Source organism: Phasianus colchicus, chromosome 2 (genome assembly GCF_987193195.1).
Source record: "Phasianus colchicus chromosome 2, bPhaCol1.hap1.1, whole genome shotgun sequence".
NCBI lineage: Eukaryota > Metazoa > Chordata > Aves > Galliformes > Phasianidae > Phasianus > Phasianus colchicus.
Genome location: NC_143437.1, coordinates 106,551,339 through 106,575,564, shown reverse-complemented (window position 1 = coordinate 106,575,564; position 24,226 = coordinate 106,551,339). Strand labels below are relative to the sequence as shown.

The 24,226-nt window shown below is 42.3% G+C and overlaps 2 protein-coding genes across 9 annotated transcripts in view; one reads left to right on the top strand and one right to left on the bottom strand.

The window, feature by feature from the left end:
- Positions 1–24,226, bottom strand: part of MSRA (methionine sulfoxide reductase A) — a 271,330-nt gene that overhangs the window by 107,329 nt on the left and 139,775 nt on the right. For 6 of the 8 annotated variants that reach the window (XR_016464580.1, XM_090136599.1, XM_090136598.1 and 3 more), the window contains one exon: positions 7,833–7,937. The exons of 1 other annotated variant lie outside the window; for it this stretch is intronic. Coding sequence is in view for 6 of the 7 variants with exons in the window: in XM_090136599.1 (XP_089992725.1) it covers positions 7,833–7,937 (105 nt within the window). In the remaining variant the exon portion in view is untranslated. The remainder of the gene's footprint in view (positions 1–7,832; positions 7,938–24,226) is intronic. One more of the 8 variants, XM_031603827.2, reaches the window with a different exon arrangement.
- On the top strand, positions 3,406–4,325 carry LOC116235603 (uncharacterized). The gene has a single exon (XM_090136597.1). It carries the CDS (start codon positions 3,414–3,416, stop codon positions 4,323–4,325), a length of 912 nt encoding a protein of 303 aa, XP_089992723.1. The 5' UTR covers positions 3,406–3,413.

Sequence of the window (24,226 nt, the reverse complement as noted above, 5' to 3'; positions counted from 1 at the left end):
AGCATGGAGATGACAGCCTGACTGTGGAACTAAGATAATTTAGTAGTGGTATGGTATAATACAGTAGTGTTCAGAGTTACATGGTGAGGATGGGTCCATTCTTGTCATAATCTGAGCGAGGGACAAGCTCTGCTTGGTTTATGAGGGTGTGAGGGAATACCGAGATCTAAAACAAGAGAATGGGTGGGGAGGAAGGTGACTGTGGTTTGCTTTGAGTTTCTAACTGCTCAGGTCCGCTAGAAATAGGCAAAATATTTCATTATTTTCCCTGTTCTGAGTGTCTTTTTCCCATGATGCATGGTCTCCTTGTCTTTTTATCAGTCCACAAACTATTTTCCATCATATTTTCCCTATTCCTTTGAGGAGGATGGGTGGAAGAATTGCGTACTGGATTTTAGTTGTCCATCAGTGTGAAACCACCACACATGGAATCTAGTAGTATTTGAAATGACCTAGTTCAACTGCTGGTTAGAAGGACTCAGGTCTGCCACAGACATTTTTACGTGAGAATTTCACTTCTCTTCATCAGTGAAAGGAAACACCTATAGAGAACAATTCATCTCATCCTCAGGCACTCAGAGCGACGTGGCTTCTGAAGGGAAAAGTCCAGAACAAAGGCTGGATAGATCAAGAAGCACAAATAATCTGCTCCTACATATGTGAGGTTTGTCTTAGCTGTCCAAATGGTAGTGCTGTCCGGGATGTCTTGCAATGTCTTCGGTGGTACCAGACAGCTCTGTATAAGTAGCTGAGCTGAGATCTGCCATGATGGTGAAAGCAACTTAGACCCTTCTCACAATAGGAAGCGCCCTCCTACAGACAGCTCAGATGTCAGACTTGATTCCCACTCAAGCTACCTTACACTTCTTCCTTCACCTGCAGCTTCTCCAAAATGAGCAGCTGCCTTGAGCTCTGCAGAGAAGGTGGGACAGCTTAGGATCTAGATGCATTATCTCAACAACTTCTCAAAGAGATTTCCCATGTCCAAATCTTCATGTCAGTTTATCTTTTTTTAAGAATTCATGGAGGGATCCCTCAATGAAAGATCTTCCAAAGCAGTGGTTTGTTTTAGAACACCCGTGATGTTCAAGAGCAGAATTTCAGTTGCTGCAGCTGTCTAGCAATGTCAGTCTGGACTAATGTGTTTTTGTCCAGCTCTTCATCCGCTTTGGGGACTAGAAACTTTGAAGTAACATGCCAGTGCTTCTGAAGAGCCTTTCAGATTTCACTCCTTGGCTTCAGTTACTTCTACCAATCACCTATCTCCTACTGTACTTCTCTGATCTTCCTCTTGGAATACTTATTTGCTCATTGAAAACTGTACGAAATCTTTTGTGACAATTCCTGCTTTAGAATTGCAGCATTACATCCTGTAAATGGAAGTAGGCCATGGAGCCTGCTAATAATTTAAGCTGGTTAAGACACCAAGGCATTAACATATTAAAGCAATGCTTTACAAACAAAACACACAAGAGTACAATAAATTACAATAAACTTACACTTAAATATAACCTGCATAAAAATGCACGTCTTAAAATTTAAAACACATGTAGCTTTGAAGAGGAACAATCTTTTTTTCTTCTTTTCCCCATTCAATCCAGTTAATTGAAAAAAGGGGTGATATACTTGAAAGTCTTCACCACCTCGTCCGCTTAGTGGGGACGTGGCAATATCAGCTGAACAGCAAAAGATCAGAAGTTACACATTAAGTGTGTTAGGCTTTTATTTCATCACATGTTGAACATGACTGGGGCTGCGTGCCATGGCCTGAGCAACCCGATGGGGCCCATGAGAAGACAGGTCCCAGGTGCCAGTGATTGGTGTGAAACACTGGTGCCAAGCACATGAGATGTGGGGAGGAACGGAACAAGCAGAGGTGCTGGGGAAAGCCCAGAAACGTGTGCTGGGCTTGAGTGCTGCTGGCACACGTGCAGCAGGCGAGGCCAGCTCACTGTGATAACCAAGCAATGGATGGTGGCATCACCATGGTGATGACCTTGAGTGAAGGTGAGGACTGGCAACACGGCCAAGCCCTCGTTTGTGACATCTCTGTGCGATGCATTGTGACTGCTCAGCCCACCCTGCTTTAACGCGGGTGCGGCAGCCCAGCCGATCAGTTCGTGCCTGGCCTCCAACCGAGCGTTTGTGCGAGGAGTGGAGTGTGCACAGGGCGAGTTTGGAGCTGAAACGTGCTCTGGGTGCTGCTAGCGCAGCTCTCAGAGGGCCGTCTCAGAGCCGCTTTTGCTTTACCCCGACCCTGCTGGAAGCAGGCGGACGGGACATTGTGCAGAGTTGTGTGCAGCAGTGCAGGTAGGCAATGCCTCCCGCTGGCAGCTGGGGGTTCTTCTTGAGGAACCCTCCCCAGGTTGGCCTATGGCCGTGGGGGCTCTTGTCCTATTCCAACGTGACACCTGATGCCACAGCAACAGTGCTGGGGAGCAAATTTTCATCTCCCACTCCCCCATGCCCACTGCAATTGGTGGATGCGTGGAAGCGGCTTTAGGCACCCACTGCCCCATATGGCCAGGAGAACTGGGACAGTGTGGCATACATCATGCCATGCTGCCACCAGTTTTGTTTCCTCTGCATCCAGCGGTGGACTAGCAGCAGGCCCCAGCGCCCGCTCTGCAAACGGGGATGCAGTCCATCATCCACGCAGGGCAAGCAGGCAGGGACTTTGAGGAGCTGGTCCTCGGGCCAACCACAACGGCATCTATTGCTGCACATTGAACCTGCCTAGCTTTGTCACCATCTAATGACAAGTTGGTTACAAGTTACACGTGCAGTAGAAAAATGTGCAATTTTTATTTCTCCAAGTATATCACCATTACAAAGGAAAATCATGGAATGATGGAGGGTGAGGGAGGCCCAGGCCGGTGCCCCAATACATGCAGTGATGGATTGTGAGGTCACCGACCAGGGGGTTGTGACGTCAACGAGAGATGACTGTGACCTCAACAGCCCTTGCTGTATGGATTTGGGTGCCAGCAGAGGCCAGCGTGCATTCGTGCTTGGGCTCCAGCTGAGCGTAGCTGCAGGACTTGAGCACTGAACGAATTGGTTGTGTCGTGCTGTGGGGCTACTGGCAGCAGTTCTTGCAGCCCATCCCACAGCATCACCAGCGTTTCCCCAGCCCTGCCTGGCTCAGGCAGCTGGGTCTGTGCGAGGTGCACTCGCAGCAGCAGAGGTGAGAGGTGCAGGACACGGCCCCTGCCGCAGCTGGTGGGGAACAGGGACCGGGAGGGTTTCTGCCAAGGGACCGGGGTGTCACTGCCACCTGCCGCTGGGGCAGCAAGTGACCATGGCTTCTCTTTCTCTTTTGCAGCTTGTAACACCTTCTGCCTGCTGCAGCACCAGTGAGGGGAGCAGCTTTCCAACCTCAGCTCTCCTCAGCCCACCGCAGAGCCCGGGCCATGGATATACCATCCAATTGGACCTGCCCCGTCTGCGGGCAAGCTCGGGAGGATGTCACCTATATGACTCCTTGCCAACACCGGCTCTGCTACGGCTGCGCCGTCTGGTGGGCCGAGAAGAAACCGATTTGTGCCGTATGCGGGCACAAAATAATCAGCATCCGCTACTCGGTGAGGGCGGATGATGATTATCTTGAGTGTTCCGTCCCGCAGCCCGCGGAACGCTCAGATGACGGCCTGCAGGACGAGCAGGGGCCTGCAGAGCAAGTGCTCATTCCACCCGAGCACGACTTCCCTGCTGAGGTCTGGGCTGCGTTTTTCGATCAGCATCCCGATGACCTCGCGCCCCTGCTCAACTGGCTGCAGCAAGAGATCAGGGAAATGTCGAGCGAGGATTGGTGGGAAGTGCAAGCGGGGCTATGGGCCACCGTGAGCCTTCTCTGCCAGCACGGGCTCGACCAGGAGACCTTGGTCCGGGAGCTGCAGCCAATCACCGATGGCGACGTGCTGCCCTTTGTACGGCGCCTCATCAACGTCGCCAGAGGCCTGTACAGCCCCCAGATCCGCCGTCAGCTGGACCAGCAGGACGGCCATGACGCAGGAGGGCGGGAGGCCAGCCCTGCAGCCACCCCCAGCCTCCCATCAGGCGCATCCCATCAGGACCCTCCCGCCTCTGGTACCGAGGAGCCGCTCAGCAGCTCCACTGGGGAACCTGGGCTCCCCAGCACCGCCACGGCAACCGCAGCAGAGGAGCCGCAGGAAGAGCCGGGGCAGGCGGCAGCAGCGGGCCCTTCCACCGGGAGCAGAGAGCACTCGTCTGGGGGGCCCCGACGCGCCCCGAAAAGGAAGACCCGCAGCGACCCCCAGGATTCACCCCCGCCCCGCAAGAGGCGGCCCCGACGGCGGCGCTAGGCCGTCATCCACTGCCAGCAGAGCATGGCTCCGCTGGGCTGGAGGCCAACATCTGCCTCCCAGCCTGCTGTGTGCAGAGAAAATAAAAATACATCAAAAAAAAGAGAAAAATCTCGGTGTTATTGATGAGGCTGTTGGCGTTGCTGGCCCTACCCATGCTGCTTTCTCCCTCTTCTGGTCCCATGGCAGGCTGTAAGGCTTTCTCCTTAGTACCAGATAAGATCAGTCGCTATCTAAATGAAATGTGTTGGGTAAACACATTTCACTTTAAAGTTCTTTAAGAGCAAACATGGATGGAAATGTCAGGGGTTTGAAGTCCATCCAGTTCGATGATGGCCAAGGTAACAACCTTTCTGCTTCCTGCGTATTTTGCCTCTCTACTGAGCACATGCCCAGTCCATTAAAAATAGGACGTCCTGGTCATGCAAAGGAAGAAGGTTCAACTTCCTCCTTCTAGCTGTAAATGAACTAGCAAATTTCTTTCCTGCTATCCATTCAAAGCAGACATCCCTTCTTCCTCAAAGTGTGTCACTGCTCTGAAATACAGCTTTTGTATTGCCAGCATTCACTGAGATCATTGTGTCATTAGTTCATCAAGTAACAGATGTAACTCCAGCAGCATGAAGAGCTGTTGTTGTTCTCCCTTCCTTTTTAATTACTGCCCCATGAACATCACATTTAAGCAGAGACAGTGTGTGAAATACAAGGAATATTATGTGCATATGAGAAAATATGAGGAAATACGTGAATATGTATGAATCCTAGAATGGCCTGGGTTGCAAAGGACCACAGTGCTCATCTAGTTCCAAGCCCCTGCTATGTGCAGGGTCACACCAGCAGCCCAGGCTGCCCAGAGCCACATCCAGCCTGGCCTTGAATGCCTGCAGGGATGGGGCATCCACAACCTCCTGTTCCAGTGCTTCACCAGCCTCTGTGTGAAAAAATTCCTCCTAATGAAGGCTTAGCTCTGTTTATACCAGGCACCACAGAGCCACACAGATTCCTGAGGTAGCTGTGAATGACTTGGGTATCCACACTGCAGCATCATGCGGAGATATTAGCTTACATCCCAGAAGGAATACGGTCACATTAGTGTGGCTCTGTGCCCGGGCTAATTAGATGATGTTTCCCCAGTTGCCAGAAATCAAGAAGTGAATCATACATCTGCCAGCATCCAACCTTCTTCTGAAAGCACTGACTGGAACTATTCTGAACCTCAGTTATGTGAGGATGTAAAGTGAATACAAAGATATTATTATTATTATTTTGTTTTAAAACCAGAAGGAATCCTAAGTTCATTTACCACAACTACTACATTATGCCCAGTACTCATACTTCAGCCAAACTAATGCAATGGAGCTCTCTAGAGACCAAGCTATTGCATCTGTGCCACATGCAGTGACCAACCAAATACAGTCAAAGGCAAGACTACAGCAGTGGCAGAGAATTGGTTAGGTGGTAGTTTCCCTGAGTATATCAACAGAGATCCATTCCTCGTGCTGCTCTGGAAGGCTAGGTTCCTAGCTCTGGCAATTGGGATGAATCCCATCCTATGAGTAAAACACAAAGAGGCCAAGTTATGGCCAATCGCTGACAATCCAAATTAAAAAGAACAAAACTAGAACTAACCAGTGGTAGGATGGGGTAAAATTCCTTACTGAAACCTACAAGCAAACCACAAAGGCCCTGAAGCATGATGTGAAGACAAGTATAGTCTCAGAGCGAGTGTTTCAAGGATGGTGCCAGCACATCATTCTGAACACAAATAGAAAGGAAGGGGTTAATCAAGGAGGCACATAAATCAGCACGTCCCAGTACATGCCATTGCCACCACACATAGGCAGAGCTTCTCAGGAACTGAATCGAGCTCCTCTTTCAAACGATAAATGATCTCATTTTGAAGTCTTGAAATGAAGGTGATGGAAAAAGAATCCAATGCTTAATTACACTGCAAAAATATTTCGTTCTGAGGTGGAACTTCTCAAACTTGAATGTCCAGCTATTGGATTTTGTCATGGTCCACCAGTGGTTGGATTGTCAATCTCACAATGATGTTTGACGTTTGAATGTGTCCTTTTTCTGTTCTATAATCCTTGGTAGGTCAACACAGAAACCACATGAAATGTTTCAAAGAAAGGCAACAAAGCAGTGAAGAGTCTGGAGAACAGGCCCTAAGTGTTATGGGGAGTGGATGAGGGCACTTGGATGGTCAGTTCAGAGCAGAGGAGCTCAGGGGAGACCTCATTGCTTTCTCCAACTCCTGAAAGGGGGATGTGGTGAGGTGGGGGTCGGCCTCTGCTCCTGGGTAACAGCACTGGGACAAGAGGTAATGGCTTCAAGCTGGATGAGGAGAGGTTCAGGTTGGATATTAGGAAACATTTCTTCTTAGAGAGTCGTAACACATTGGAACAGGCTGCCCAGGGAGGTGGTGGGGTCACCATCCCTTGAGGTTCAAGAAAAGGGTAGATAGAGCACTTAGGAACACTGGTTTAGGGGGATCCAGGGCTGACACTTGGACTTGATGATCTTAGTGGTCTTTTCCAGCCTTAAACAAATCCATGAGATTTTACTGGCTGCCTCCAGAAAGCATCCTCGCCCTGACTAAGGCTTCCCTTTTCACATAGGCAGGAGGTGCAATAGCAATTTTTTGTCTTTCTGCTGCACTCTGGGCTCAGTGGAAGACACTTAATCCACAAAAGCCCCTGGATCCTTTTCAGAATTACTGACTCTCAGGGTGGTGTCCCATTCTGTAGGTATCATCTGCGCTTTTTGTTACCAGATGTGGTAACAAGTGGCATAATTATGATAGCTGTTAAAATATTGAAATGAGTTACTGCGCGTAATATTTCTGGAAAATGGTAGAAAGCATGATGCTTATTGAGACTATATAAACATGTACAATGTTTTCCCAGCACAGTTTCCCATTTATGTTTGCACAGATGTGTATAAAGTCACCACGAAATCTCTTCCAAGAGAGATAAATCGAAAGGTTTGAAGAAGGCAAATAGCCAGAATGCTCTGCTCAGCATATCAACTCTGACACCTTTTGTTCATTTTTTTTTTTGCTAATCATAAAAAAAATAAAATACTCAGTGCCATTGGAAAACGTGGCAAAAAAAAAAAAATTACAAAGTATAAATTTTCTCAGCAAAAATAGAATGTCCACATTTGAAGCTGCAAAGAAATATGCTTTAAATTAAGGGACAAAAGATAGCATTACAGAAGAAATTGTCATAATCAAAGCTGAGAAAAAAAAAAATTCTATTGTCTGCTGTGTCTCTCTGTGGGAATTTTCCCAGCACAGACAGCTGTAAAGGAGGAGGGGTATTGTGAGTTTCTGTACTCTCATTCTCTCTCTTCCTCTCTTTCTCTGTCAATAAATGTCTGCAATCATATTCTCAAGCTCCAGTGTGATTTCAAGGTTCATCTCTTCCATGCAGCTCAAACACTAATTATCCCAGCTGTAATTAGTAAGATAATTAAATACTGGCTCACTCATCACTCTACCTTGTGTCGGGTCATGATTCTCCCAGAAGACCTTGAGCAGTTTCTCAAAGCTGATGTTTTCTGGCTGATATACCACTCGTACAGCCTCTGTGTGGCCAGTTCTACCTTAAAAGACAAAAATCAGATCCTATTAGTGAAAATTAGCTGCTGCATACCCCTTTTTTTTTAAATATTGAGATTGAAAGCACAATCCTTTGTTTCCCTTTTTATTTTTTTAATGTATTTTTAAAGGCATGAGCTTCTTATATATAACGTTTAATGTAGATACTAGCTGTATGATATCTACAAGTTTGGACAAGGCCATCATGAAATAAACAAGCCAGAGTGAAAATAAGGTAAGACAGTGATGTTTTTACAGATGCTTGTCAAGTTTCAGGAAAGAAAAAAAAAAAAGAATATCTCTTAAATATTTCTACCTGACAATTAGTAAAATATTATCAAGTATTCTAAATAGAATATTAAAATATGAAAGCCATCCAAAAAACCATGAAAAATACAACACTTACAGTGTCCTGACAGTAGGAAGCTGGGCTTCACCAGCAATGAGGTAAGATACAGATGAAATAATTGATGATGAAGACTAAGTTCAAAAGCATGTTTACACAAGACCATACAACAAATTTTAAACTACACTACAACCTCCAACACACTGATCCCAAATGGGCCTCAAAAAGAGTCAGTGAGCTCCTAATTGAACTTGAAAGAGAAAAACACCACCACCGCCCTATTCTCCAGTTAAATCATAACAAGGAAGTAATCAAGCAAAGTAAGCTGGATGGTCAGAATGACTTTTAGGTGGGCATATAATAGGCTACTCATTGAAACTACAGGTTTTCATGTCACTCTCACCAGCATAAATTTCAGCATTACTAAACTGACTTCAACAGAATCATCTGGAAATTCATGCAGTGCAACAACCAGGTGAATCTGGCCCATTGGGAGGTTCTGAATTAGCTGCCACCAAACAAGAAAAATCAGTCTATAAGTAACGGGGGAATGTTCAGTGAAAATACCAATTTGGTACTAAGGGAAATCTGAAAAAAAAAAAAAAAAAAAAAGTAGTGGAAGGAAATGAAAAGGATGCGAGGACATATGAAAGAGGTGTAAGAGGGAAAAGTAAGACAGCATTATATCAGTTAATTGGGGCACATGAAAAGAAGAAAACTTAAATGAGGCACACAGACAGGTGGGCTAGCTATTAAAGGGGATTTAAAAGAGTAGGATTAAATTTAGTCTAGAACACAGGGAAGTAAAAGGGGACCTATCTGGGATACCTGTAATGAAAATTTTGATAAAATCAATTTGGTTCCTGTTCAATGTGTTTGACAATACAGCAAAAATAGGCTCCCTGCTATTAAAAGGCAAAAAAGTACAAGTTATATGTAATCTGTAGCCAAAGCCATGTCATCCTGACCATCGGGACACTGTCCAGGCAAACAATGTCCCCATTCCTCTTTCACAAGCACTGTTCCTATTGAAGTCAACAATATTGAAGTCAACAATTGAAGCAATCCAATATTTGAAGGCAAATTTTGATGGCAGGTAGCTGAAAGGGATCGTACATTTAGTAGGATAAAAATAAAAGTCACAGATAATTGGCTTGATAGTAAAGTGAAATGGTCTTCCCATCGAATGGTGTGAACTGACAACCAGCTTAGGTCAGGGAAGGAATTTATACTAAGTTCCATGTTTTAACATGGATTATCAGGGAAAATAATGTGGGGTTTTTTTGGCTTAGCTGAAGACCAGCTTGGGCTTTTTGTTGTTGCTTGAGATAAAGGAGAGCAAATGGACAACGGTTCATCCAGATTTTGCAAGCCCACTTCATGGAAGTAAAAAAATTCAGGAGTGGCTTCTGACTTTATTATTTTTTTAAGCCAGTGTGAACCATGTGAAAGTTCTTGTCACTCAGGAGCAAATTGCTTGTCTGAGACAAGTAGCTTCAGATCACATGAGAGTTTCTTCAAGAACTTCAAAACAACAGAGGCATTACCTTTCCTCTCAATTGAAGCAGCAATTATATCTTGTCAACACTGTCTGCTCTGACTAATCCAGAAGTTCAAAGAATCAGCTTTCTTCTTTTCCTCTGAATAGGGAAATAACGGCATTACTCTAAGAATGCTATAGCCTGACCTCATGGAAAAAATCCTTTAGATGTGTGGCTAACAGACTCTTAGAACCCAGAGCATATTTAAAATCAATATTCATCCTCACAGAGAAAGCAAGGAGATAATGACTGCCGGTCTTATCAGATTCACCTTTAATTATCCTCAAAGCCTCTCCACAACCCATTGGGTTTTCTTTCCTAATATGGCATGGCTATTTCTACTATGAAGAATCTCAGTCATTTGTGGTGAGCGCTCCCAGCTCCCACCAATTTCCATGGAAACTCTTCCAATCAACTGGGTGAGCAAGAGCAAACAGAGGCAAAAGGCTTCATGTGGCACTGATTGAGCACAAGCTTTCCTAGGAGAAGCACAAAGAGAAAATAGTATTGGACAGAAAGAAGGTACAATCACTCTGCAGGTACTATGTGCTTCATAAGGATTCAACAGAGGCCTAAGGTTAACCTGAGCAGCACGCAGAAGCTCAGCTCATCGTGCTGGATGTGAATCAGCTGCAGCCAAAGTGACAAAAGGAAAACAAAACTCTTAGTTAGTTGTTGGCAATAAGCTCAAATTTCCCTGTTCCTTGCAGGGGAGTTGGATTAGATGACCTGAAAGGTCAACAGTTCTATGATTCTATGAATTTTGACTGCAAAAACAGAATAATTGCATTTATCTTGGATTTATATGCTAAGTACACAGCAGGGAAAGAACAGAGCAGGCATCACAACAGCCAACTACTTCTTTGCACTGTAAGAAAACCCACCCATATTGAAACATTTCTAACCAAATCTTTATTTGGTAAGATTTCTTAAAATGGAGAGGCAGTAATCAAAGAAAAAAGCTGCACATCTTCTAAGGAGAGGTTTAAGCCAGCTAACATGGAACAGCTGAAACAATTTAATCTGCTCAGTGATGGATGGTGTTCTTTCAGTGATATTCAGCTCTTCCACTTCGTACCTCTTTCAGAATTTATCACAAAACGTCCATTTATATTAAGTCAGAGAGTCATAGTGTCCTCAGATCACCTACTGGTTTTAATTATCTGGTTTTTAATATTCCACAGTGAAAGCGTGCTTCATTTCAAGTTCCAAAAGTTCCAGGAGCCCCCTCTCAAGAGAGCCCAAAGTTTGAGGCACATGATTTATTCAATCACTAAATATAATTCAATTTGCTGTTAAATGTGCAAATGGAAATCCTTTCTTTGTAGGTGCCAGTATTGGATTTCTAGCCATGGTGCTCAGTTCTCCTTCAGCTTTGGAAGGAGCTTAGCCATAGAAGAACCTCGCTGCAGCCGATAAGACTTCATTACACCGTGGCAGGGAGGGCTGTGTGCCAACAGCAGACTGTCTGTTTATCCTGTATCTATTTCCCACTTAGAAAACATAGCCACTCTCAGAGGATTAGCTACAGTGAGCTCTTTCAGTGGGGATTCAAACTCTGGCAAAAACCTTCCTGTAAAGAGCAATGGGGAAAAAAAAAAAAAAAAGAGATCTGAGAGACACGTCAGTGCTTCTTTTCAATTTTTTTTCTCCCTAATAGTGTTTAGATTTTCACCTTCTTAATCATCTCCCAGGTGAGTGCCCAAGCCAATGGATTAGAGAACTGAGCTCATTCTTTTTAACTTGCTGCATGCTGTAAGCAGTTCATTATTTCCTGCAAAGTGGAGCAACTTCAAAGGACTCCTCACCTGCCAGCAGCCACGTGGCACGTGGGCTTCTTCTCCCGATGCTTCAGCCCTTGATGAATTGGGTTACAAAATTCACGCAATGCCAAACCTATTCACTCTTGCCCCGTTTCTGACTTGCTTCTCTTTGCCCAATGAAACATAGGGATGTGCCACTGGTTAGGCATATGGCCAGCCCATGCCACTCCATCTCCTACATCCATTATGCCCCATTGCTGGAGGTGCTCAGGGCCAGGTTGGATGGGGCTGTGGGCAGCCTGATCTAGTGTCTGACTTAGGGGCTGGCAACCCTGCCTACAGCAGGGAGGTTGGAACTGGATGATCTTTGAGGTCCCTTCCAACTCAAGCCATGCCATGATTCATACAGTAAGGCACCACGTATGTAGCTCAAGCAACAAAGTTAAGAGATGATCTCACACCTTCTCCTTATAGTTTCCCCTTCTTTGTGCAATAAACTTTTCATAAGTCTCATATATTTTCTGACACAAATGTCTGAATGTAACTGAAAGGAACAGGCAGCAGATTTTCAGCCAATGCACATTTCAGAGCTTATTGATTTTGGAGCTAAAACAATTTGTGCTAGCTAAAGCCAAGGCCCTAGTGAATATGTAAAGTATATGAAAAAGTAATAGGTCTTTTGAGCATCTGCTTCTTCAAACCAGCCTGGGAATTTTTATTATGTTGTAGATATCGTTCATTACATTTCCAGCTTCTCTTTAAGATAGCGATGTGTTAAGCAAGCAAGCAAAGGTTAGTCAAGAACACACTGAGAAACCACTCTGGGGATCCTTTTAACTTTTTTTTTTTTCCTTTTTTTTTTTTTTAACCTTCCGAATAATAAGTGTGAAAAGAATGGAAATAATAACACTCCAATAGACTTTCAGAGGGCAGAAGGGTCCATAATGGCAATATTATTTGACTTTCTGCCTAACACAGATTAGAGAATTTTTGTAGAGAAAAAGTCACTTCCTGCAACTCCCGCCTTCCTGACCACTTTTCAGTTTTTTGGGGAGAATTTCATATTGTTTGGAAGATGGCTGTAAAATATTAAATGGCACTAACATTTGGCTAACTATTTTTTTGTTTTTACCTTCTTTATGTTTCCCAGTTCTCTACGGACTTTGTCAGCTCTGAAACAGGAGATTATGTTTGGCTCATTATCCTCTGAGTTTCTGATTTACAAAATATAATGCTTTACCTTCTCAGTGTGATCCACACTGTTTTATACAGCTGTACTAAAATATATGTCAATCTTACAGAGAAAGAAACCAGTTTATCACCGTGGGCCAATTCTGCTGTTCTTAATCTAAATAAAATTTTGCTTAAATACTGGAAACTTCTGCCTGAAAAAACATCGTGGGAAATAACACTTCTTCTAGTGCCCAGAGAAGGCAGCCATGTACTGAAGCTACAATGTGGTGCACATATCAAAGGAGAATTTTCTGAAAGTCTACTTATTGGTTTTAGTAGAGGACAGATGAATGTCACAGTAAATGAAAATTTAAACAGAAAATATTAGGGACAATTTCTTCTCTAAAAGAGTGGTGACACTCTGGGACAGGCTGCCCGGGGAGTCACCATCCCTGGTGGTGTTCAAAAACAGTGGAGATGTGGGCGAGGTGAGTGTGGGCTGGGGTTGGACTGGGTGATATTAGAGGTCTTTTCCAAACTTAAAGACTCTGTGATTCTGTATGTGTATCTCCCCAATATCTCTTCAGAGAATCAAGGAGTGGTTGGATCTGGAAGCCCAGCACCACGGCCAGGGGCTGTGGAAGATCAACAAGGGGACCCTACGGCTCTCTGCTCTCCATGCCAAGGCCCCAGCACCTTGGGGGCCCTTCCTCCTTCAACTGTACCTTCAACTGAAGAATCCGTAAAAGGAAAATATAGATAAATGTACACACAAAAACACACACACACACATATATATGTCACCTATAGGATAAAAGGGGACAACAAAATTTCACCACCTTGTTCACTGTATACATAGGATATGTCTTTGTTAGGCTGAAGGCTCCCACTACCAGCACTTCAGGAGGGATTAGCAGAATAGAGTCACTCTGGTCTGGGCAAGTGGGCTGAATGGTATTCACTGTTGGAATGCATTAAATGTGCTCCAGGAGAGAATATTCTGATTTAATTTCATTCAAAAGCAATCTCAGCATCAAAAAATATTCAAGCACTTTCTTGTAGATGCCAGTAATAAGCTTCTTTACTATTCGTACTGGGAAAAATGTCTGGGTTGTAGGGCAATGTGTTGGTTGTGATGTGTGATATGGGATATCTCTGGTTTGAGCGGTGTTTCACACCAGAGATCAGTGAACTAGATGAGTTGCCTTGCCTTAGGGATACTGTACAACACAACAGAGTATCTCACAAGACATTCAGCTGAAGAAAAATTGTTGAAGATAGGCATATAATTAATGCCATTCAATATGGTTGTATGGAATGTAGGTCTTGTCAGCCAAACTTGATTTCATTCTCTGATGAAATTACAAGTCTAGTTGTAATAAATGTAGAATGTAATCGCACGGATGTAATAGACTTAGACTTTATTAATGCATTTGACTTATTACTTCATGACAGTCTGATTAAAAAATTAGCACTATACAATATCAATAGTGCACGTGTTAAATGGATTAAGAATTGTCTAAATGACAGTTCTAAAAAAAATTGTCTGAACGGAACGTGCATTGAATGGCAGCATTTTTATCAGCACATTACAGGGACTGGTACAAAGCTTGTTGCTTGTTGCTATCAGTGAAGAAATAAAAAGTCTCGACTTACAAAATGTCTGGGTAACTCAGATGAGAAGGCTGACAGGAGGGTCTTAGAAAGCGATCACTTTCTAAGGGTGCATTCAATCAAAAATGGATTAAAACCAGTCATATGTAAAATCTTACTGAAAGGAACAAGTGGCACCATCTGAAAATAAGGAACAATCTTTGAGGAAAGTGCAAGAGTGGAAGTAGACAAACAAGTAAATAAGAAATCCTTTTGCCATTAAAAAAAAAAAAAAAAAAAAAGAGTTGACTAAAAAAAATGAGGTTGGTATGAACAGGACTGGTGAGATGAATCCTGACATTAAGTAGTTCCTCAAAAATAGTTTCAGAGACAATCCCAGAAGACATGTTATGTTTAGCTTTCAAAAAGAAAATCCAAAGGTTTTCAATTAAAGGATATAGAAAATGATTGAGGGTTTTTGAACAAGCAATGGAAAAGCATACCAAGAGCCAGTGGTAGGAACTGAAACCAGGCAAACTCAAATGGAAAGGCAGGCACATTTTTCATACTGGAGAAGGTTATCTTCTACAAACACTACAGTGTTCAATTACACCATTTGACCATTCAATGCTCCTATAAACCTGTGTCCTATAAACTAAGGAAACTGGTTGATTCCCCATCTCCTGGTACTCTCAAATTCAATCAGTTCTCCTTTTGGAAGAGACACTTCTGACAAATACCCGTTAAAGGAAAAAGATATAAGGCATAATAAAATAGTAACTGGATGAAATGTAATGACCTGTGATATAAAAGATATCAAATTAAATAATGCAGTAAGCCCTTACTAGCCTTAAATGCTGTGAATATATGAGTGAATTGCCTCTCTTTTTCCTTTGTTCACTTAACTTTAATAAAGCCTTTCTATTCCAAACGCTGCTATCTGTACAGAGTTGGAACTTCTGTATTTTCTTTTCATCGTCGTCAATGAGTTAGACTATAACCTAACTACAATTTCTATATGATCTTTATATAGGTAAGTTAATAACTTTCAGCTAAAGTGCTGGATGCAGAAAAGCACCATCCTGCTACTTTTACAAAATTCTTCTTTTAAAACACAAATTTAACCCGAAGTTTAAACACACTAGACGGACAGACCTTTATATCTCAATAAATCATGTTTACTGACAAACCAGTTATACATGGCACCATGGAAAATGCAATGCCAGACTTCTCCCATCTAACCTGTGTGAATCTAAACACTCCAATGGGTGGATATAAAACAAAACAAATGGTTGTGCCTGTCTTAGAGTGAGAAACAATGACTTTAGGGTAGGACACGTTAATGAGAATGTTACTTTATAAAATGAAACACTAACTATGAAGAAGTAATGGGAATTACAGAAATTTAACCACATAATTAACAGCAATCTCATATTATTGACAACATCTTACATTGCTGTGGAGCCAAGTGTTAAGGCATAACTGGTCTATATGTACATTTCTGTAGAAATGGCATGCCAGAATAACCATTGGGGTTACATAAACTTCAAACTTTGCTCAAGACATGGAAATAAAAAGGTATTTCAGAGACGTTCAAATACTGAAAAACTGCAATATATATATATATAAAGAAAGAGTCAATTTGGACAGTGATAAGAAATAAATTAAGGTCAGAAATCTGGTCGGATGAACACGGGATGGTACAATGACATACTGCTCAGAAGACAGGTGGTTTTGAAAAATGATACTGAACTTCTTCAAAGTTTAGGTGGGTAATGTGTCACATGTCTGAGACTGAAATGCTCAATAACATAAAGAAGCAGAAATCATTCAATTTTCTTTCCAGGACTATATTACAAGCTGTGGGAGACTACAACAAAATACAGAGCCCATCATTTTTCATTCCAAATACATCTATTTCTAACTCCTCAAAGAATGCACAAGAAAATCTACTACCTGTTCCTAGAACTTCCTAACAGCAAAGTAGCAGCACAACATACAGTTTTGATTTAACTGTATGTGAACACTCTATCTTTTGTGTAGATGATACTTATGCAATGGATTTATTATGTTTTCCCCACTCGTTCTATGTGGAAGATGATGTCAAGATTTTCTTTGATTTTATCGCCCTCTACTTTGACATTCCTCAAAGTCATTGTATTACAGGTGTGTTTTTCTCTGTACTGCATAAAACAGTAAAACAGAGCATAACCCAAAAAAAGGGAAGAAAGATTTTTACTTTTCAATAAAGAATCTCTTTAGGAGAATGTATGTCCAAGGCTCGTGCTGAAATAGAGTAATCAGTAGAGTAATATCACTAGAAAGTTTTATTTATTTCTGATAAAAAAGTATAACTCTGTCACTGGAAGCTTATCACAAACATAAAGATACTCCTTTGATTAAAATTAATCATCTTGTAGGAAAGATTTAATGACCACAGTGCTAGATTCTGTGTTTGGGGAGAATCCAATCTCAAACTGCTCAACTTAGTTCTCTATTAGATAATTCAGATTACGTGAATTTAGGTTCATTGTTGCATTGATACACACTGATTGATATATCCAGTATTATGTATAGAGATCGTTCTTGAACAACAGTAAAAATTGTGTGGAATGCACAGAAACAGAAGAGAACAGGAGACAGAACACAGCAATTAAAGACTTTGGGGCATCCAACCTGTACCCATTGCCCTTTGCTATGTGGATTTGGCCTGAACTGAACTGCAACTCAAACATCAGCCACCAATTAAAGCACATGATTCATTATCTCACTGCATTACACTCCACACAGCTTTAGCCTACATCTGGTATCATTGATTTTTTCTCTCACACAGTTATGAATTCAGTAGCCCAGAAGACTGCTCCATTGCAGAGCTCCTGTGAAGGATTCAATTAATGAAATGATGTTGTTTTTCTTTATCATAAAAGATAAACTCAATGAATAAAGACCTGCCCAGGAAATATATCCTATTATCCATGGGCATGAAAAACTTTGAGGATAAAAGATTAACACAGTGTCACAGTTGCACTAGGCTTTTGTCCTAAGGACTTCAAAGTGCTTTCTAAATCTGGATTCCATTATCCCCATTTTGCAAAGCATAAACCACTATTACATTGTGTTCTTCATAATTAATTCTCCAAATATGCAACATAATTCATTCGAATACAGTGAGCTCTGCCATGTGCTTTTGTATTCATTGAAAACCCAAACACACAGACTTGCCTTGTATAAATATGTCGTGCGGGTCACAGGGAAACAATATCACCATGCTTAGATAACAACAACAACAAAATCAGTTCTGTCAAGATGCATGGAATATAAATGATGATATAATTTTGACTACAGGTAAGAAATTCATATGGTAGCAATTTCGCTATAATATCTTCCATTTCTAGAATATAGCTTTTCTAACAAGCTCAATAAAAAGGATGCCATCCTTGACTACATGAAATGACAACTATCTCCACTAATGCAGTAGTGCCACAAATGCATCTAGTTTATTGGAGCTGACTTAGAACAAATCACTCGCACTTGTCACCAACCCTGGATGTGTTTAAAAATCATTTGGATGTGGTGCTCATGGACATGATGTAGCAGAGGGTTGTTAGATTTAGGGTAGTATGGTTAAGTTGTGCTTGGAATGATGATCTTTAGGTTCTTTTCCAACCTATTCTATGATTCTATGACTTCAGCTGCTGCTCCAGATGGCAGCAGTCTCCTACAGGTCCTGTGACAGTTTGAGAAATGGAGTTATGTGTAATGATTGAATCCTGTCTGATTATAAAAACACATCCTCAGTGTTTCCTTGCAAAGTCAGACAGTCTCCTCAGGACTTGTGTTATGCCATTCTCTCACCAAAGACAATGTAGAACCAAAGTCCTGTAGAACCAGAAGATGACTGCAAAACAAGGCAGGACTGTTGAAACATTGAAATTTTCTTTAAGGAGTAGTGATTTATTTACTACTCCAAAGTTAATATAAATCCCTCAAAGATTCAATGGACTACCAATAGATAGGTCCATTCTGTTTCACAATAAAAAAACAAACAGAAGCAGTTCTAGGCTCTGCTGTAGGCTAAAAAGAGAGATGGAAAAGAGAAAAAGATAAGTCTAAATGAAATGCCCGGACTCTGTACTGGGACCTAGCTTCAATCTATAAAGGGAAAACTTTTTCTCATGTCAATTTAGTAGAAAATAAGATTGATTTTTTTTTTTTTTTTTCAAAAAAAGAAAAAAAGAATTACAGCTTTTAGCTGTGAAAGCTCTGTACTAGAGTTATGCAACATTCCGAATTTCTTTAAATAAATGGGCAGAATGGAAGGATAAGAATAACTGAAATGTGAACTGAGAAGAAATATCAAAAGGAATAAATGGAAGTAGATAGAATACCTAGGGACAACTATTTATAGCAATTTTGGTGTAAGGATTTGGAAAATGCTGAATAATCTGAAAGATTAAAAAAGAAGAAACAAATAAGATACGCCAACGTCTCTCCTTTTCCTCTAGGATCATCAAAATGGTAGTTTTATCCTTTTCTCTCTTGAGTGATTTCAGTAAGTTTCATACTCCGAGGAGTTCTCTGAATACAAGCTTAGATTTCTGAAATATGCCAATCCTCACTCTTTGTGAACTGGAACAACAGAGTTCTTGGAAGAAAACTGCTCGTATCTACAAATGCTTAGTACCTGGGGGGAGGAAAAAAGAAAAAAAGAAAGAAAAGAAAGAAAAAAAATGAAGAAATATAGCTGTTATTCGTACTCTGAAACCTTCTCTTTCATATCTAATTATTATTAAGCTAATCTGACAGATATACAATGTACACAAATATGGTTAGGATCATTATTTCCCAAAACAAACCCACACAATCACAGAATCACAGAATGGCCAGGGTTGGAAGGGACCTCAAGGATCATGAAGCTCCAACCCCCCTGCCACATGCAGGGCCACCAACCTCCTCATTTAATGCTAGACCAGGCTGCCCAGGGCCCCATCCAACCTGGCCTTGAACACCTCCAGGGATGGACGGGGCATCCACAGCCTCTCTGGGCAGCTGTTCCAGCACCTCACCACTCTCTCTGTAAAGAACTTCCCCCTGACATCCAACCTAAATCTCCCCTCTCTTGAAATTAAAACCATTTCCCCTCATCCTGCAGTTATCAACCCTTTCAAAGAGTTGATTCCCCTCCTGTTTGTAGGCTCCCTTTAGGTACTGAAGGCTGCAATGAGGTCACCCCGCAGCCTTCTTTTCTCCAGGCTGAACAAGCCCAGCTCCCTCAGCCTGTCCTCATAGGGGAGGTGCTCCAGTCCCCTGATCATCTTCGTGGCCCTCCTCTGGACCCTCTCCAACAGCTCCCTGTCTTTCTTGTACTGGGGGCTCCAGACACGGACACAGTATGCCAGATGGGGCCTCTCAAGAGCAGAGTAGAGGGGAACAATCACCTCCCTGTCCCTGCTGGCCAGCCCCCTTCTAATGGAGACCATTTGCCTTCTGAGCTGCAAGAACACACTGCTGGCTCATTTTAAGTTTTTCATCCATCAAGACCCCCAGGTCCTTCTCCACAGGGCTGCTCTCAAGGACTGCTCCTTCCAGTATGTAGGGATGCCTGGGATTCCTCCGGCCCAAGTGCAAAACTCTGCACTTTGCCGTGTTGAAACTCATCAGGTTCACCCGGGCCCACCTTTCTAGCCTGTTGAGGTCCCTCTGAATGGCATCCCTTCCTTCAACCGTGTCGACCGCACCACTCAGCTTGGTGTCGTCAGCAAACTTGCTGAGGGTGCACTCGATTCCGTCATCGATGTCATTGATAAAGATGTTAAAGAGCACCGGTCCCAAGACAGACCCCTGGGGGACGCCACTCGTTACCAGCCTCCACCTGGACATGGAGCCATTGATGACCACCCTCTGTCTGCGGCCTTTCAACCAGTTTCTTATCCATCGAGTGGTCCACCCATCAAATCCACATCCCTCCAGTTTGGAGAGAAGGATGTGGTGGGGGACCGTGTCAAAGGCCTTGCTCAATTCCAGGTAAATGACATCGGTCGCCTTTCCTTTGTCCACCGATGCTGTCACTCCATCATAGAAGGCGACCAGATTGGTCAAGCATGACCTTCCTCTGGTGAAGCCGTGCTGGCTGTCACGGATCACATGCCCTTTTCTCATGTGATCAAGCATGTCATCCAGGATGATCTGTTCCATGATCTGTTCCACACCCATGGGGTTCCAGAGAAAAGAGTACCAGGATGGACATTCGAGATTATTTTATAGCAATCAAAGATTCCAATTAAATACTTTCAGGCCCATGAAAACTAACAATAGAGTTCTAGAATATTCAAAAAGTGGCCAAGCAACCTATTTTCAGCAGAACTCTTTGTCAGAATCAACCTGTGCAATGGAGCTGAAGGATAAAGCATTGACAACTCACTTATCTGGAATACAGCTATGAGAATGCTGGGAAGAACTGAGCAAGCAGACATTAGGTGCAGGTGATGTTCCTTACTGAGAGGTCGATAATTACAAAAATCCATGTTATTATGTTGGATCTGATACAGAGAACTGTTAAAAGACTGATTTCTGGGAACAGAGGCAAACAAGGCATCTTCAAAACGAAAGCAGGCAAGACAGAGGAACTGAAAAAGACGGATCAAGAACAAAAAATCTTCATCTGAAAGCAGAAGAAATGTATTTTATTATTTCCTTTCCAGTGCTTTGGTGAAGCAAAACACTGCTTTCAAAAGCTAAGGGCTTTTGAAATCCCATTACTTTGCTTTCAAACATAAACTACAGTGTTGTCCATATTGAAGTGATACTCATGAAGGATCATTGAGGGAGGAAGCTAAAAATTTGCCTGGTACAAGTATCAAAAATTGCAGAGGGGTCAGAATTAGGTCAGTAAGACATGTACAGATGTGGCGGGTGATAGATGTAGGATAGGGGAAGCAGGGTGGAAAAGTAGGCTGGCTGGCTGATTAAAAAGTTATTTAAAGGACTTAAGAGAATGATAATCAAATGAGTTTGAAAGTAGAAGACTGAATTGGCAGAGAGCGGGTAAAGAAGAGCAATGAAGCAAAAAGAAGTGAAAGAATTAGGTGGGAAACTCACAAAAAACAGGACAGCTACTCCAACTTCAGGTCAAAGAAGAAAATGTGGTTGCCATATTTCATTATTGTAATGCCTGGACATTACAGTACTTGAATACCCCATCCCTAGGGGTGGTCAAGGCCAGCTTGGATTGGGCTCTGAGCAGTCTTTTTTGGTGGGAGGCATCCAGCCCACAGCAGGGGATTGGAACAGATGACCTTTGAGATCCCTTCCAGCCCAAGCCATTCTATGATTCTATCATACACTGCCAACTGTAGCTGCCACTCACTATGCAAGCTGCTGTACAAACAGAACAAAAGCCGTGTCACCCACTAAAAGTGATGGAAAGAATCAACTGTTCCTTGGCTGCACGTTTATTGTCCCAGCCTTCCTGAGGAGCAGCCCTGCAACAAGAAGAGGCCAACATCATCGAAGGCTACATGTATGTTTTAGAGTCTCTCATTTCTGACTATGGAAATTCTTCATTCCTAGGATCTCACCCTGAGCATAAAATCCCAGATAGTGACGACAAGCATCTTCTTAAGGACACTGTGAAAAATATGCTACGTGGGGTCAGAGGTTCCACAAAGACCATTAACCGCTGCAAGCAGATCAAACGCCAGCTCATATATTTCTACAGCTGTGTGACCCATATCTGAGATCAGGTTTGAAAAATAAAGACAAGTAGATCAATTGCTAGCCTTTAATAAATCTTTACAGATATTTCACTTTTTTTTTTTTTTTTTTTTTGTGGCAAACCTTGTAGACATTATTAATTCTCACTCCAACTTTAATGAATGGCTGAGCCAATGCTTAACCTCACAAAGCCATGTAAAATGAATTATTACTGATGATTAATTATGCCATAATAGACCAATAAGAGCCACCTTTATTTCAGCCACTGAGTAAATTAATTAAAATTTACTCCAGTACACAGTTTACTGTTAATAGTTACTTACTTGTTACAAAAAATATTGTTGTCACTTTTACATAAATATAAAAGTCGTACTTCATGTTAAAACAGTGAAAGCATTTACCTCCTGTTTAAACCTAATGGACATTCATTGTAATTGACCATCCATTATCTCCATGTGACCACTCACAAATCAAGAGTTTTAAATTACAGGTCACTTCTATCCTTTCTAAAATTCCCACTTAAATGGGAATGTTTAAGAAAGGCCAAAAATGATTTTAATTCACATGAAACCAGCATTCCTTGATATTAATTCACCCAAACAGAAATGACCAATGTGGATGCCCAAAAGTATTTAGAAAACAATGGAGAAGGAAAAGTAGTTATTAATACCTATTCAAAAACAAATCTCAAGAAACTGATACCTTCAAATAATACGAATCACTGTCCTCACATTTGTGTTTCTTGCGCAGTACATACAACAGTGAGATCTATTTGAATTTAATAAAATCTGGCACAGTGAGGGGGACACACATTCTTTTCTCATGGATATCATAGAATCATAGAATGGCCTTGGTTGAAAAGGCCCACAATGCTCATCCAGTTCCAACCCAGGGAAACCAACCAGCAGCCCAGGCTGCCCAGAGCCACATCCAGCCTGGCCTTGAATGCCTCCAAGGATGGGGCATCCACAGCCTCCTTGGGCAACCTGTTCCAGTGCGTCAGTCCTTGGAGAGGCTTTTCTCTATATTGTGAGAAGCTTTCCAGCTTTGCTAAGGGAGAGAAGCATAGGTTACATAATTCAATCTGTAACACAATGAAGTTTCTTAACAGAGACAGTTCTTTTAACCTCAATGTCTAGAAGTGCCGACATCTTCATTGGGGACCACATATCTTCCTCTGAGGATCCCACTGACTGCCTTCTGCCCAAACTGCAGTTTTGACTCACCTTATCTAACTTCCAACATCTAATAATTAGGTATGTAGTAAAAGCTAATCACCCAGACTCCTACGTGCCTGCTGAATTACAAGTTTCTCAAACGCTGTTCCATGAAGCCTTATCAGTAGTATTTTGGACTACTCTCCAACTTCAATCTACCTGCTCTGATACATTCCATGACATTTGTTAACAAACATTGTGACAATCTAATTAGCGGTTCACCCTCCTGCGAGACAGCCTCCTTCTATTACTTTCTGAAAAAGTACCCATTCCTTTAAGGTTGGATTATAAACTTGCCAAAACCGATTACTTAAACAAAAACTGCAATTCATTCCTAAGAGCAACTCACTATTTTTCATTCTTGCATGCCTCTTAAAAATACCAACTGTAAATGTCTCTCTCCTCTTCTTATGCATAAATAGAATATCCCAAGCTGGAAGGGACCTACCAAAAAGTCCAGCTCCAGGTTCCAGACAGTAATGTGTGTGCTTGTATATATAATTAGTACACAAAAACAGGAAGAGGGCAGATTTAGACTAGGTATCAGGAAGAAATTCTTTACTCTGACGGTGGTGACACTAAACAGGTTGTCCTGTGAGGTTGTGGATGCCCCTCCATGGAAGCACTCAAGGCCAGGCTGGATGGGGCTGTGAGCAACCTGGGCTACAGGGAGGTGTCCCTGTCTATAGCAGAGGGTTGGAACTGGATGATCTTAAGGGTTCCTTCCAAGCCAAACCATTCTGTGATTCTATGATAACCATTACTGAATTGGGAAATAAAGGAGGACTACCCAAACCTTCCCCAAGAATGGAGTGTAAGTGTGTGAATCACTGACTTGTTTTATTATGGGTATACAAGCTTCCAGTATGTATAACGATTGTAGGATCAGAAATGTGTGTCACTGGGGGATGCATGGATACGTATACCCACACAAAACGAACCTCTGTT

Bases quoted from the DNA above. Each gene is read 5' to 3' on its own strand.
- LOC116235603 (XM_090136597.1), top strand. From the start codon at position 3,414: ATGGATATACCATCCAATTGGACCTGCCCCGTCTGCGGGCAAGCTCGG.